Below are 13,902 nucleotides of genomic sequence, written 5' to 3' on the forward strand. Positions count from 1 at the left end.
TGAAACCTACCGAAGCCAAAAACTCTCCTAAACCCTAAATTGTATTAATGTAGGATAAAGTGAATGTGAATTTGGGTGCACTGACTTGACTAACGAATATAAGCAATATTTCCGAATTCTCCTTACTAAGTCAAATAAAACTGAGAAGATACTTAACATACAATAAGGCGTGTATAAAACTACAGTTTTGTATCTATTCGATTTGTAAATGACATGTAACTTAATTTGTTAAGAGCATTCACTCTTGCACCTTAGTCCCAAGTTCGATTCACACCTTTCCCCTAATGTTGCTTACACATATAAAGATATCTTTTCAATTTTAGTATTGATTAAGAATTTGTTTGTGTATTTTTAGATATTTATGTGCGATCTGTAAGTTCATAAGTAAAACTCATACGTAAATCAATATATATGGCAGCTAGCATTTAGATGCCACGCATGAATCCTTTTGGCTCGAGGTTGTGACCATAATTTGGCATTGATGGTAACAGTAGTCAAACTCCTCCTAAACTTTTCCGCACCCAGAATAGTGTGAGAATGAATGTACATTATTATTTTGACATATACATGCATAAATAACTAGAACATGAAGATTCCTACTTTCACATAAATAAATAACTTAACAAGATGATTCCTACTTTCTAAAATTCCCAGTAGAATTCAAGTGGCAGAGAAACAAACAGAATTTCATATATACAATTAAAAATATTATAAAATGTTGTGCAAAGAATACGGAGTGGTATGTCATATGTTATTATATAATTAGAAAAATTTATTTTTAGTATCCTTCTATTTATGTAATACCATGTGATCTTCTGTCACATATTCCGAGCGCAATGAAAATTCTCTTCTTATGGACTATTTTTTTGCTAGGGTGTAGTACTACATTCATCTTCTTTTCCCAAAGTAGTACTACATTCTTAAATTATCTATTAGTTGACTACTGACATCACGTACTACAATTAGCTGTCCTAATCACATTAACATACTAGTGGACAACGCAATATATTTGTGGTATTTAATTTAAGGAGAAACTTGATATAATTCTAATTTTTTGAGCCGATAAAAGGAATAGTTCAGTTTATTAAAATAAGTCTAATTTGTTATATTTAATTATTTAATTATTAATAGGTATCTGTTCAATGATAAGATTTATTATAAAAATCAAATTGCTTCCCAATTATCTCTTTGCTTATTTCTTTTTATTTATCTTTTTGTTATTTCTCGTTCTTCCTCCTGCTTTAAACCTCATTTATAGATTTTATTTTTTAATTTTTATAATCAACCTATATCACAAGTTAATTATATTTATCTACCTATATAACAGATTCTTTTTTTATAATCAACCTGTCACAGATTAATGTGTCTTGCTTGTAGGTATGTTATTTTTTTTCTACCTTTTAATTAGATTTCATATCTCACGTATAGGTATTATATACATTCATATATTTGTTACTTGAGTTAGGGTAGAATGTTTGCAGATAAATTCATGTTAGTATATTAGTTTTTTTGTTATAAGATATTAAATATATTTTTTTGGAGTTGGAAAATGCATAATATTAGAAGATTTTAATTGATTTTTAATATTTTTAGAAAATATAAAATGAGTATAAAAGAAATAAAAACATATAATTAGATAACTGGATTCATTTATAAAAACACTCTACGTTTTTGGACCTGGATCTAAAAGCCCCTTAATTTAATTACATAAAGTGATGGGTGGTACTATATAAACAAAATTCGTGCATTAAACTTGTGTATCATAAATGTGATATATTTTATATCTATAATTTTTTATTATAATTAGTGGCTAAATTATAACTTGAATTAAAATACAAATTTGATTGGTGCCACAACAAATATATTCAAATTCCTCTCATCACTCCTCATTAAATCCTTATTCAAAAGGTAACTCCTAAATTTCCTATTTAATTTAGGATTAATTGCCATGTTAATTGCAATATATTATTCCACATAATATCTTGCAATTATTCACCCAATTACAGCATATATGGCCAGCCACTATTCTCCAAATAGGGTTGGACACTCCTTTATAAATAGCCACATTATCTCACTAAAAAGTTAAGTCATTTGTTACCCACAAACTCCTAAACACATTCTTTTCAGAACTATAACTTTGGCATTGGAGATTTTTCAACCAAAGCCCCCTCATTCATCGTGGGGGGGCTTTTGGCCTTAATATTAGGTGTTATTATTTTGCAGGTGCATTTTTGTCAAAGGAAAAGACGGCGGAATTTGCATCCACAAAATGCATTAGAGTTATGATCATAATTTTACTCCAAAATTAGCATGAAAATATTCCCATTCTAACCATCCCCGTCCAATGAGAGATTTTTAGTATATATAAAACATGGGATAGTACACCACATGTTATTATATAAGTGGTGTAATTTACCAATTAGTATTATGGTCTAGTAGTATTTCTTTTCATCCTGTGGTTACCTTCACAAAATTATTGCTATCTCATTAGTCATTGTGAGGTTTAACCCACTTCCTCACCCCTTAGTGTAGATAATATTGTTTGTTAAAAAAAAAATAGTGTAAAGTTTTTTTTTTTTTTTTGTAAGTGTCCCTCCCATTGTATAATTACAGTTGGTGCACCGCCCTGTGTTTTAGGCACACTGAAAAATCTCTCTCGTCCAAGAAGTTATACATCTTTGTGATTGGGTTTAGCAGTCCTCTACATCCTGTGGTTACCTTCATAAAATGAGTCAGTCATAACTTGATATTAAATTTGTTATATCGAATTAAGATTTCTCACTGACAACTAAGAATGAATAATATTAGACAAATAACTGTACAGCCAAGTGCAATGTCTACAGATTAAACTGTTTATAATTATGGATGTGATACTTCAGTTCGACTCATATAAATAATAAGCTTTGATACTTAATTGTGGCCGAATGATTATAAAAAGACCCATTTAATTTATCTTTTTATTTAGGCTAAATTTTTTTCATGATCATTGTGGTGATACCCTATTTTTAAATAGATCCCTATGGTGAAAAAGCTATTAATTGTAATCATGTGGTGAAATTCGTTATCAATCATAGTCCAAATTCGATTTTTCCTTATTATTCTGTCATTGGTAGGGGCAAAATTTTTATTTTTGTTTTTATTGATTCCATCAACCAATCATAAAGCGCCATATGGACATAATTTTTTTTATTTTTTTAAATATAGAGCTACAGTAAAAGAATAAATAAACAATAAAATGACAAGGTTAATATTATCAGACTTTCTCATTTCAAGAGAGCTAAGAGTCAAAATTCAAGATTTAAAAAATCACAAAGTACTTCGCCGCGTTTATGTTAGAATATAAGTTATTATGCAAATATTGAATTTAGTTTCATTTTAAGAAGAACAGTGGTGGACGGGATGGCTAGGGTTATGTGAGAGCGAGGGAGAAGGTGGTGGCTGTGGCTGTGGCTGACAAGGGTAGGGATTCCCTTTTTCTTTTCTTTTTTCTTCTATTTTTGTTGATTATAAAAAAGTGGAATTACCAAAAAGAAAATAAAAAAGAATGGAATGACCTTTTTAACCATGCATGTGGATGAGATTTTGACAGAAATTTCAATTTGAACTACTATTGATAATAAATTTCATCACAGGGTTAAGATTAACACTTTTTTCATCATAAGAATCGATTTAAAAGTAATACCTCAGGAATCAAGAAAAAAATTTAGCCTTTTATTTATTTATTATTACTTTTTTATGGTCAAATTTTTTACTCAAAAGATTTATTAATTTGTAGGGACTATAAGAAAAGCTCAGTCTTTTCGGAACCCAGTGCGCCATGTTTAACCCTCACGTCGAAAGTACTCTCACTTTGAAGGGAATGAAATGAGTCAGTACAATATCTCTCTCCCCTTTCTCTCTTCTCGCTCTCTCTCTCTCCTCATTGTCCTCATACAGATAACATCACCATACATTAGAAAAAGATATAATCATTCCATTTGAGAAAAATGAACTAATTTGGATTTGCTCTTACAAGGTGGGTGCCTTCAGCATAAACAACGTGTGGAAATCAAATGCATTTCCATCTCTCTCTGTCTCTCTCTCTTTGTCTCTCTCCCCTCTTCCTGTTTGAGTGGGGTGGATCGAAAGTTGATATCATGTACTACAAACGCCAGTTTTGTACTTCAGTGTAGTACATGCAGAGACGACGGCTTTCCCTCGCAGTTTCTGCTTCTGCGTTTTCGTATCGAATTATAAATATGTCTGCCATGTGTGATAAAGTTGTTAGGATTTCTAGCCGTTAACTGATAAGGTTTACTGCTAGGGCTTCCTAGCTTTTAGGGTTGTTAAGCACGTAAGAGTCCAATAATCCCTATTCTTGAGGGACAAGTTGTATTTTCCTTGTTTGACGTAGTCTTTACCACGATTATAGGACATGTAAAATCGTGGGCAGTTGATTTCCTTTCTGTTCGAATGTAAGGCTCTTTAATAGCCATGATTGTTGTTTTCATTTAATAAGAATTCTCCCTGACTTTTCATGCAAGCTTTCGAACTTGGCTTTACTGTGATTCATTGCTAGGTTCTAGGTTCTAACATCTGGTATCAGAGCCCCACTACGGGGCCTGATCGAAAGCTTACAACCCAGGTGCGTGAGTGAAGAAGCAACAACATGGCGTCTGAGAACAGTTTTGTGCAACCAGCCATTCCAAGGTTTGATGGACACTACGACCATTGGAGTATGCTTATGGAGAACTTTCTTCGTTCCAAAGAATATTGGAACTTGGTGGAGATTGGGATCACTGCTGCAGCAGGAAGATCAGATTCCAGTGAAGCACAGAAGAAGACATTGGATGAACTGAAGTTGAAAGATTTGAAGGCCAAGAACTATTTGTTCCAAGCCATAGATCGGTCAATATTGGAGACCATTCTGAAGAAGGACACTGCCAAGGACATATGGGACTCCTTGAAACAAAAATATCAAGGAACTGCACGTGTAAAACGTGCTCAGTTGCAGGCTCTTCGCAGGGAGTTCGAAGTGCTGCACATGAAGAGTGGAGAGACAATCAATGCCTATTTTGGGAGAACACTGGCTATAGCCAACAAGATGAGAACTCACGGAGAGAAGATGGATGACGTGGTGATTATCGAAAAAATCTTGAGGTCCATGACTTCGAAATACGACTACGTTGTTTGTTTGATTGAAGAATCAAATGACCTAGACGTTATATCTATCGATGAACTTCAGAGTAGTCTGTTGGTGCACGAACAAAGGATAAGTCGACATGTGGAGGATGAGCAGGCACTCCAAGTTACACATGGAGTCCAGCAAGGAGGACGAGGTCGAGGGACTTATCGAGGAAGAGGAAGAGGACGGGGAAGGCAAGGGTTCGACAAGTCAACCCTAGAATGCTACAACTGCCATGAATTAGGGCATTTTCAGTGGGAGTGCCCTAAGAAATCTAAGGAAGAGAATGCACACTATGCAGAGACAACGGAAGAGATGTTGTTGATGGCACTTGTGGAATTCAATGAGTCACCGAGAGAGTACACTTGGTTTCTCGACTCGGGGTGCAGCAATCATATGTGTGGTAAGAAAGACCTGTTCAGTGAATTTGACAGCAGTTTCAAAGAGTCTGTGAAGCTTGGAAATAATTCAAGCTTAACTGTGAAAGCCAAGGGAAATGTACGAATGGAGGTGCATGGCGTTGTACATGTAATTACGGGCGTGTTCTACGTGCCAGATTTGAAGAATAATTTGTTAAGTATTGGTCAGTTGCAAGAGAAGGGGCTCACGGTACTCATCCAACATGGAAAGTGCAAGATTTTTCATTACGAGAGAGGTCTAATCATGGAGACCAAAATGAGTTCTAATAGAATGTTTGCAGTGACGGCTCGATGCCCACCAAAGGAACAGAAATGTCTTTCCTCTCAAACAACTGATCAAGCACAACTTTGGCATCGTCGCTATGGGCATCTTAGTTGGAATGGGCTTAAAGTTCTTCAACAGAAGCAGATGGTGGAGGGCTTGCCTCAGTTCGTCGCATCTCAAAGTGTGTGTGAAGATTGCTTGGTCGGCAGGCAACATCGTGAGCCATTTCCTCAAGAAAGTCTGTGGAGAGCCTCTAAGACCCTTCAACTGGTGCATACCGACATATGTGGACCGATCAACCCCATCTCAAACAGCAATAAGAGGTATCTTATTACCTTTATAGATGATTTCAGTAGGAAAACATGGGTGTACTTCTTGGTAGAGAAATCAGAAGCATTTAGTACGTTCAAATCCTACAAAGCACGGGTAGAGAAAGAAATTGGAGCTTTCATACAAAGTCTAAGGACGGATCGAGGTGGAGAGTTTACCTCACATGAGTTTGCAAATTTCTGTCATGAGAATGGGATTCATAGGCAATTAACTGCAGCCTACACTCCTCAACAGAACGGTGTGGCTGAAAGGAAGAATTGCACCATCATGAACATGGTGCAAAGCATGTTGTTGGCCAAACAAATTCCCAAAACCTTTTGGCCTGAAGCAGTAAATTGGGCAGTGCATGTGTTAAATCGATGTCCTACTCGTGCCGTGAAGAACAAGACACCTGAGGAGGCATGGAATGGACGAAAACCCTATGTGGACCATTTTAGAATCTTTGGTTGCATTGCTCATGCTCATGTACCTGACAGCAAAAGGGTGAAGCTCGATGCCAGGAGCTGTAAATGCATATTTCTTGGGGTAAGTGAGGAATCCAAAGCCTTTCGATTGTTTGATCCTGTTTTACAGAAAATAATAGTTAGCCGAGATGTTGTGTTTCAAGAGGATCAACAATGGAGTTGGGGCAACGGTCACAAGGAAGTTATAGCGGCCGATCTTGAATGGGATATTGATGAAGAAAATATCAATATCACTCCCGAGTCTGGAAGTAATGAAGCAGCAGAAGAAACTGAGCCCGAGTCTGATCATGGTGGCGTGCTGATTGAAGAAGACAGCCAAAGTGACATACTCTCACCTCACTTGGGACGAACTCGAAGACCACCAATTTGGATGAGGGACTATGAAACAGGTCAGGGCCTATCCGATGAAGAGAATGATGATATGGCTCACTTAGCCTTATACATTGATCAGGACCCCACGACCTTCGAAGATGCAGTGAAATCAGAGAAATGGAGACAAGCTATGGATCAGGAGATACAAGCTATTGAAAAGAACAACACGTGGGAATTAATGGAGTTGCCACCAGGAGGAAAAACTATTGGAGTAAAGTGGGTGTTTAAGACGAAGCTCAAGGAGAACGGGGAAGTGGATAAGTATAAGGCACGACTAGTAGCTAAAGGTTACTGTCAACAATATGGGATTGACTATGCAGAGGTGTTTGCACCGGTGGCTCGTCTAGACACCATTAGAATGGTGATTTCTCTTGCTGCGCAGAAGAACTGGGAAATCTATCAGCTTGATGTCAAGTCCGCATTTCTGCATGGGGAGATAGATGAAGAAGTGTTTGTTGATCAGCCACCTGGATATGAACAGAATGGGCAGGAGTCAAGGGTGTATCGACTCAAAAAGGCTTTATATGGACTTAAGCAGGCTCCCCGAGCCTGGTATAGTCGTATAGAGTCATATTTTATCAAGGAAGGATTCACCAAAAGTCCTTATGAATACACTTTGTTCATCAAAACAAAGGGAGAAGGTAAGATTTTGATAGCATGTCTTTATGTCGATGACCTTATTTTCACTGGAAATGATGAAATGATGTTTGAACAATTTAAGAAGACTATGATGCTTGAGTTTGACATGACTGACCTAGGGAAAATGAGATATTTCCTTGGGATTGAAGTGATACAAGGTTCTGATGGGATCTTCATTGGCCAAAGGAAGTATGCTCAAGAAATCCTGAAGAGATTCAACATGGATCAAAGCAACCCAGTACAAAATCCTGTGGTTCCGGGTTTCAAACTCACAAAGGACGAAGGAGGAGTAGAAGTTGATAGCACGGCTTACAAGCAGATGGTGGGAAGTCTCATGTATCTAACAGCCACGTGTCTTGATTTAATGTTTATTGTAAGTTTGATAAGTCGATACATGGAGCGACCAACTGAGATTCACTTACAGGCTGTAAAAAGAGTTCTAAGGTATGTTAAAGGGACTGTGGACTTGGGGATATTCTACAAGAAGGGAGGAACTAAGGAACTTATTGGGTACACAGATAGTGACTATGCGGGTGATCAAGACGATAGGAAGAGCACCTCAGGTTATGTATTCATGATGAGTTCAGGTGCTGTTTCTTGGTCCTCAAAGAAGCAGCCAGTTGTTACCTTATCCACGACTGAAGCAGAGTTCATAGCAGCAGCATCGAGTGCATGCCAAGTTGTTTGGTTAAGAAGGATCATGAAGAGTCTTAATCAGGAGCAATATAGCCCAACTTTGGTGCATTGTGATAATGTTTCGACTATCAAACTTTCAAAGAATCCAGTGATGCATGGTCGAAGCAAGCATATTGATGTAAGGTTTCATTTCCTTCGGGATCTGGTTAAGGATGAAGTTTTAGAGCTGGTACAATGTTCATCTCAGGAACAAGTCGCAGATGTTCTAACTAAACCACTCAAGGTTGATGTGTTTCTGAAGATGCGAGAATTGATGGGAGTCTGCAAGCTTCCAGGAGTAAACTGAATATCTGTAGTATTTAGTTTAAGGGAGGATGATAAAGTTGTTAGGATTTCTAGCCGTTAACTGATAAGGTTTACTGCTAGGGCTTCCTAGCTTTTAGGGTTGTTAAGCACGTAAGAGTCCAATAATCCCTATTCTTGAGGGACAAGCTGTATTTTCCTTGTTTGACGTAGTCTTTACCACGATTATAGGACCTGTAAAATCGTGGGCAGTTGATTTCCTTTCTGTTCGAATGTAAGGCTCTTTAATAGCCATGATTGTTGTTTTCATTTAATAAGAATTCTCCCTGACTTTTCATGCAAGCTTTCGAACTTGGCTTTACTGTGATTCATTGCTAGGTTCTAGGTTCTAACAATGTGGTCGCCACCCCTCAAGCACTCGGCGCAAGCAGCAGCGTGACAGCGGAGTCGTGGGGCTTTTTCTTTCAGGCTTTTAGTTTTCTCTGTAGCGGCATTTAATTCCCATTAAATTCAAGACTGCATTGGGGCTTGCAAGGTTTGATCTTTTTGGTGGGTTCTTGCGATCTCAATGCAATAAGCAATCTGGAGGATTTCAGATTGCGGATTCAGAAAAGGGTTCGTCTGCGGATACCCCATTTGTAAATTTCTGAAATTTCCGTGTCGCGATCGAAGAACAAGAAGAGAAAGTTGAGGTGATAATATCATTGATGGGTTTTGTGTTCGTTTCATTTCAGTTATCGGATTAGTTCTTTGATGTTTTTGACTAAAAGGTCTTGAGAAAACATGTTCATATCATTAAATTCTGTAAATTTACTCTCTCTCTCTCTCTCTCTCTCTCTCTCTCTCTCATTTGACTCGATCTGATCAGGGAAGGAGGTTTCTAGACCAAATGGGGAACGCAAATGGCGAAAACGGAGAGATTGAGACGTTTGAGGCAGAGAATGGACATGGGAATGAAGAGAATCGAGGTGAGCCACATGAGGATTTGAACAGAATAGTCCCATGGACAAGGCAGATTACAGTCCGGGGACTCGTAACCAGCATAGTTATTGGCGTAATTTACAGTGTTATAGTGACAAAGTTGAACCTCACCACTGGTTTGGTTCCTAATCTCAATGTTTCGGCTGCACTTCTCGCCTTCGTGTTCATCCGGTCATGGACTAAGCTGCTTCAGAAAGCTGGAGTTGCATCGACTCCCTTCACCAGGCAGGAGAATACAATAATTCAAACTTGTGCGGTTGCATGTTATAGCATTGCTTATGGAGGTCAGAAAAATTTTGCTTTTGCTATTTTTTTCGTGTTGATGATTCGATTCCATAATATTTTTGAAATTTTGAATATGGGGTTTTGCTGAAATATATGGCACTGCAGGTGGTTTTGGTTCGTATCTGTTGGGTCTAAGCCGGTATATTTACGAGCAAGTTGGGGTTGATACTGTGGGGAACACTCCCGGGAGCACCAAGGAACCAGAGCTTGGTTGGATGACTGGTTTTCTATTTGTTACTAGTTTTGTTGGGCTGCTGGCTTTGGTTCCTCTCAGAAAGGTATGTTCTTTCGTCCTATCTAACTTTCGATAACAGAACAAGGTTTGTATGAAGGAGTGAAAGAGTAAATTGGGTCTGAACTGCGAAATTATTGAGAAATCGATTGAGATTGCTTGTGTGTTTGAATTGACAAAGTTATTGATTCCGCACGGGGTTAGATTATTGTTTGTTCATGCAGTTTGGGTTGTGTTTGCAGATCATGATCATAGACTATAAATTACCATACCCGAGTGGAACTGCTACTGCTGTCCTTATTAATGGGTTCCATACTTCAAAGGGTGACAAGATGGCTAAGTAGGCATCCGTTTCTATGACTTAATCTTCGGTTTAATCTTCGGCTAAGTAGGCATCCGTTGTTAGCCACAACCAAACAAAAAAAAAACACTATTGATCCGGTTGGTGCTTCGAATAATTAAAACACATAATTTTTATGTGATTAATTTGAAATATTGCTCTCCGATTGCAGATTAGGACCGGTGAAGAAATCTAATAAATTATTGGTTTCGTTGGTAGTGGTGGTGCATAGCTAATAACCCAGGGCGCAGGGAGATCTGCTAGTAATAGTTGTGACTTTTTCTTTTCTTTTTTTATAGAGAAAGTTTCGAAAAATGCGTGTTCACGACTATTATAATATTTTAGTTTAAGAATATCTTGTCATTTGTAATAATACGATATCGAACTAAAACATCACAATAACGGTAAACCTGCTTCGTGTTAGTTTTTCTCCCTCTCATGCGTCGGCCGTCTTATATGTCCCACAGTGAGCTTGTAGTCAAAGAGTGGTTTTGCTCACCAACTGCGACCTGGTTTTTGTTTAATCTTCATTAATCTAGCTTCAAACAGGTCGCTCATTTTCAACATGCAATATTAATTAATATTTCAGTTGTCAAACATATGGTGCTTGCTTGAGTGAGGGGAAATGACTAATGCAGTTACGCAATAATACAAGGGGTTTATTTGGATTAGTTGTGTCGAGATTTTAGAGTCGGATTAACGGTCTAGTCTTATTTACATTGATATTGTCTCAATTTAACCATTTATCACAAATATATCAGTACAATTAAGTATAAAATTATTTAATATAAATTGTAAGTTTGTTAAATTTCCGACGTGAGATTGCATTCTTCAACAAATTTATTTTGTCAAATTTCTGACGTGAAACTACGTTCTTCAACCAATTGTGCGTTGCAATAATTAAGAGAGCCAAGGGCACGTACTAATGTCCACAAAACTAGTATTACAAGTTAATTGGAATCCAAAGGAAATTAACGAATTGTTGATTCTGATAGATTGATATTGACTTTGGATTTTTTTGCTCGGAGTCCACGCACTCAGAGATTTTAGACCATTCAATTTCAATCTTACGGTTTCATTTGTTTATCCTACTAGTCCACTTCACAAAAATTCAAAAACTTGAACGGTCTTGATCTTTTTCTCTCTTTTGAACGATCCAAATCTTTTAATTTGCGGGCTTCGACATAGAAATCCGAAGTGAATCTCATCCTAATTCGGACGTCTCACTTTGCTGAAATTTGTGGCCGCAGTAATGTATTTTATATGGCTTACGTTTGGTGGAATAACTTGATGGGAGCTCGATACCACACCAAACGCCCACTCTCGTGTTATACATGGTGCTTTTGTTTTCTGTCAATCAAGTAATATCTATGGTCGGAGTTTTTGTAAAGATAACTACCTTGTAACCGGATGTATTTTCTTTTTGAATGGAGAATCTCTCGTTTTGTTGCGATTTTCCGGGGATAATTTTTTTCAATTGTCACCTGCACCGCACAGGTTGGTTTCAAAATTTCAAGAACAAGTTGAACTTCAGCAGTAACCTTCGTCCATTCCCTGCAATAATTTTTCAGTATTTATAATGGACAGCTGTATAGTGCTGCCAATATTTGTTAACTAACTTGCAAATTGCAATGTTTCGTCTCTTGATGTCTTGTAAAGGGCTCGTTCGAGATTGCTTTTATGAAAAACACTTCAGTTTATAAGCACTTGTTACAAGTGCTTTTATTAAAACAATTCAGTTCATAACGCATATAAATACGTAACAATTAAAATTTTAAATGCCTTCAAAAATGTTTTAAATGAAATCAGAGGTGCTTTTGGCTGTCAAAAACGACTAAAAGCACTTCCACGAGTTGCAGCTTTCTAGTGGAAAAAATGTGGTCCTGAGACTAGACCTGACATTCGTGTCGTGTTTCTCGTGTTCATGTCGTTTTCGTGTCATACCCGATAGCTTAACGGGTCGTGTCGTGTAATACCTGTTAAAGTAAACGGGTAATATGACCCGACCCGAAAATCAACCCGTTAATATTATCAGGTAATATGACCCGACCTGTTACCCGTTAAGAAAATTATATTTTAAATCAATAAAAATGAAAAGAAAAACATAATTTGACCCAAAAAAATGTAAAACATAATACTAAATTAGTATATACATACTAAATTTCGGAATTGACCCCTTAATGAAAGTTGTAAAGCTTTTCATTATGAGTGATTACATTTTTCACACTTATTATTATTAATTTTTCACTCAAATAAATAACATTGTTCATGAGATTTGGAGGGTTTTAAAAATCTACACTTATTTATACTTTCATCAAGTATAACATAAGATTTTATGGTATCCACTAGTGTAAATATTTTAAATTGAAGATCGAATTCATTCATTGTATTCATATAGGATCAATGAGTGTAGCTGTAAAAAATCATCAAAATCGGAGTTAAAATAACCGTTAAATAGTAATTTTTCGTTTATAACTGTCGAAAAGTTTTGTCTCATTACTTGATCTCTGAATGTTTGTTTTTTTGCAATTTTTGGTGTATGCGATCTCGAAGCATATATAAACAAGTTTGACGGTTGGATCGTTGAAATTAGTTTCGTAGGATGTGTATCCCATCAAAACGATAGATTCACTAACACTTAAGAGTTTATTTATACTTTCATCAAGTATAACATAAGATTTTGTGGTATCCACTAGTGTAAATATTTTAAATTGAAGATCGAATTCATTCATTGTATTCATTTAGGGTCAAGGAGTGTAGCTGTAAAAATTCATCAAAATCGGAGTTAAAATAACCGTTAAATCGTAATTTTTCGTTTATAACTGTCGAAAAGTTTTGTCTCATTACTTGATCTCTGAATGTTTTTTTTTTTGCAATTTTTGGCGTATGCGATCTCGAAGCATATATAAACAAGTTTGACGGTTGGATCGTTGAAATTAGTTTCGTAGGATGCGTATCCCATCAAAACGATAGATTCACTGACACTTAATAGTTTATTTATACTTTCATCAAATATAACATAAAATTTTGTGGTATCCACTAGTGTAAATATTTTAAATTGAAGATTGAATTCATTCATTGTATTCATTTAGGGTCAAGGAGTGTAGCTGTAAAAAATCATCACAATCGAAGTTATAATAACCGTTAAATCGTGATTTTTCGTTTATAACCGTCGAAAAGTTTTGTCTCATTACTTGATCTCTGAATGTTTTGTTTTTTGCAATTTTTGGCGTATGTGATCTCGAAGCATATATAAACAAGTTTGACGGTTGGATCGTTGAAATTAGTTTCGTAGGATGCGTATCACATCAAAATGATAGATTCACTAACACTTAAAAGTTTATTTATACTTTCATCAAGTATAACATAAGATTTTGTGGTATCCACTAGTATAAATATTTTAAATAGAAGATCGAATTCATTCATTGTATTTGTTTAGGGTCAAGGAGTGTAGTTGTAAAAAATCATCAAA

The 13,902-nt window shown here is 36.4% G+C and overlaps 1 protein-coding gene across 1 annotated transcript; it reads left to right on the forward strand.

Moving 5' to 3' along the window:
- Positions 1–9,473: 9,473 nt before the first annotated feature.
- On the forward strand, positions 9,474–10,434 carry LOC137734575 (metal-nicotianamine transporter YSL3-like). Its single transcript, XM_068473812.1, has 3 exons — positions 9,474–9,857; positions 9,964–10,136; positions 10,333–10,434. The coding sequence occupies exons 1-3, from the start codon at positions 9,482–9,484 to the stop codon at positions 10,432–10,434; spliced, it is 651 nt and encodes a 216-aa protein (XP_068329913.1). The 5' UTR covers positions 9,474–9,481.
- Positions 10,435–13,902: the final 3,468 nt, after the last annotated feature.

The sequence above is a fragment of the Pyrus communis genome, chromosome 5 (assembly GCF_963583255.1).
Source record: "Pyrus communis chromosome 5, drPyrComm1.1, whole genome shotgun sequence".
Lineage (NCBI taxonomy): Eukaryota > Viridiplantae > Streptophyta > Magnoliopsida > Rosales > Rosaceae > Pyrus > Pyrus communis.

Coding starts and splice junctions, on each gene's coding strand:
- LOC137734575 (XM_068473812.1), top strand. CDS start 9,482: ATGGGGAACGCAAATGGCGAAAACGGAGAGATTGAGACGTTTGAGGCA. Junction 9,858..9,963: donor TTATAGCATTGCTTATGGAG/GTCAGAAAAATT, acceptor ATGGCACTGCAG/GTGGTTTTGGTTCGTATCTG. Junction 10,137..10,332: donor CTTTGGTTCCTCTCAGAAAG/GTATGTTCTTTC, acceptor TTGTGTTTGCAG/ATCATGATCATAGACTATAA.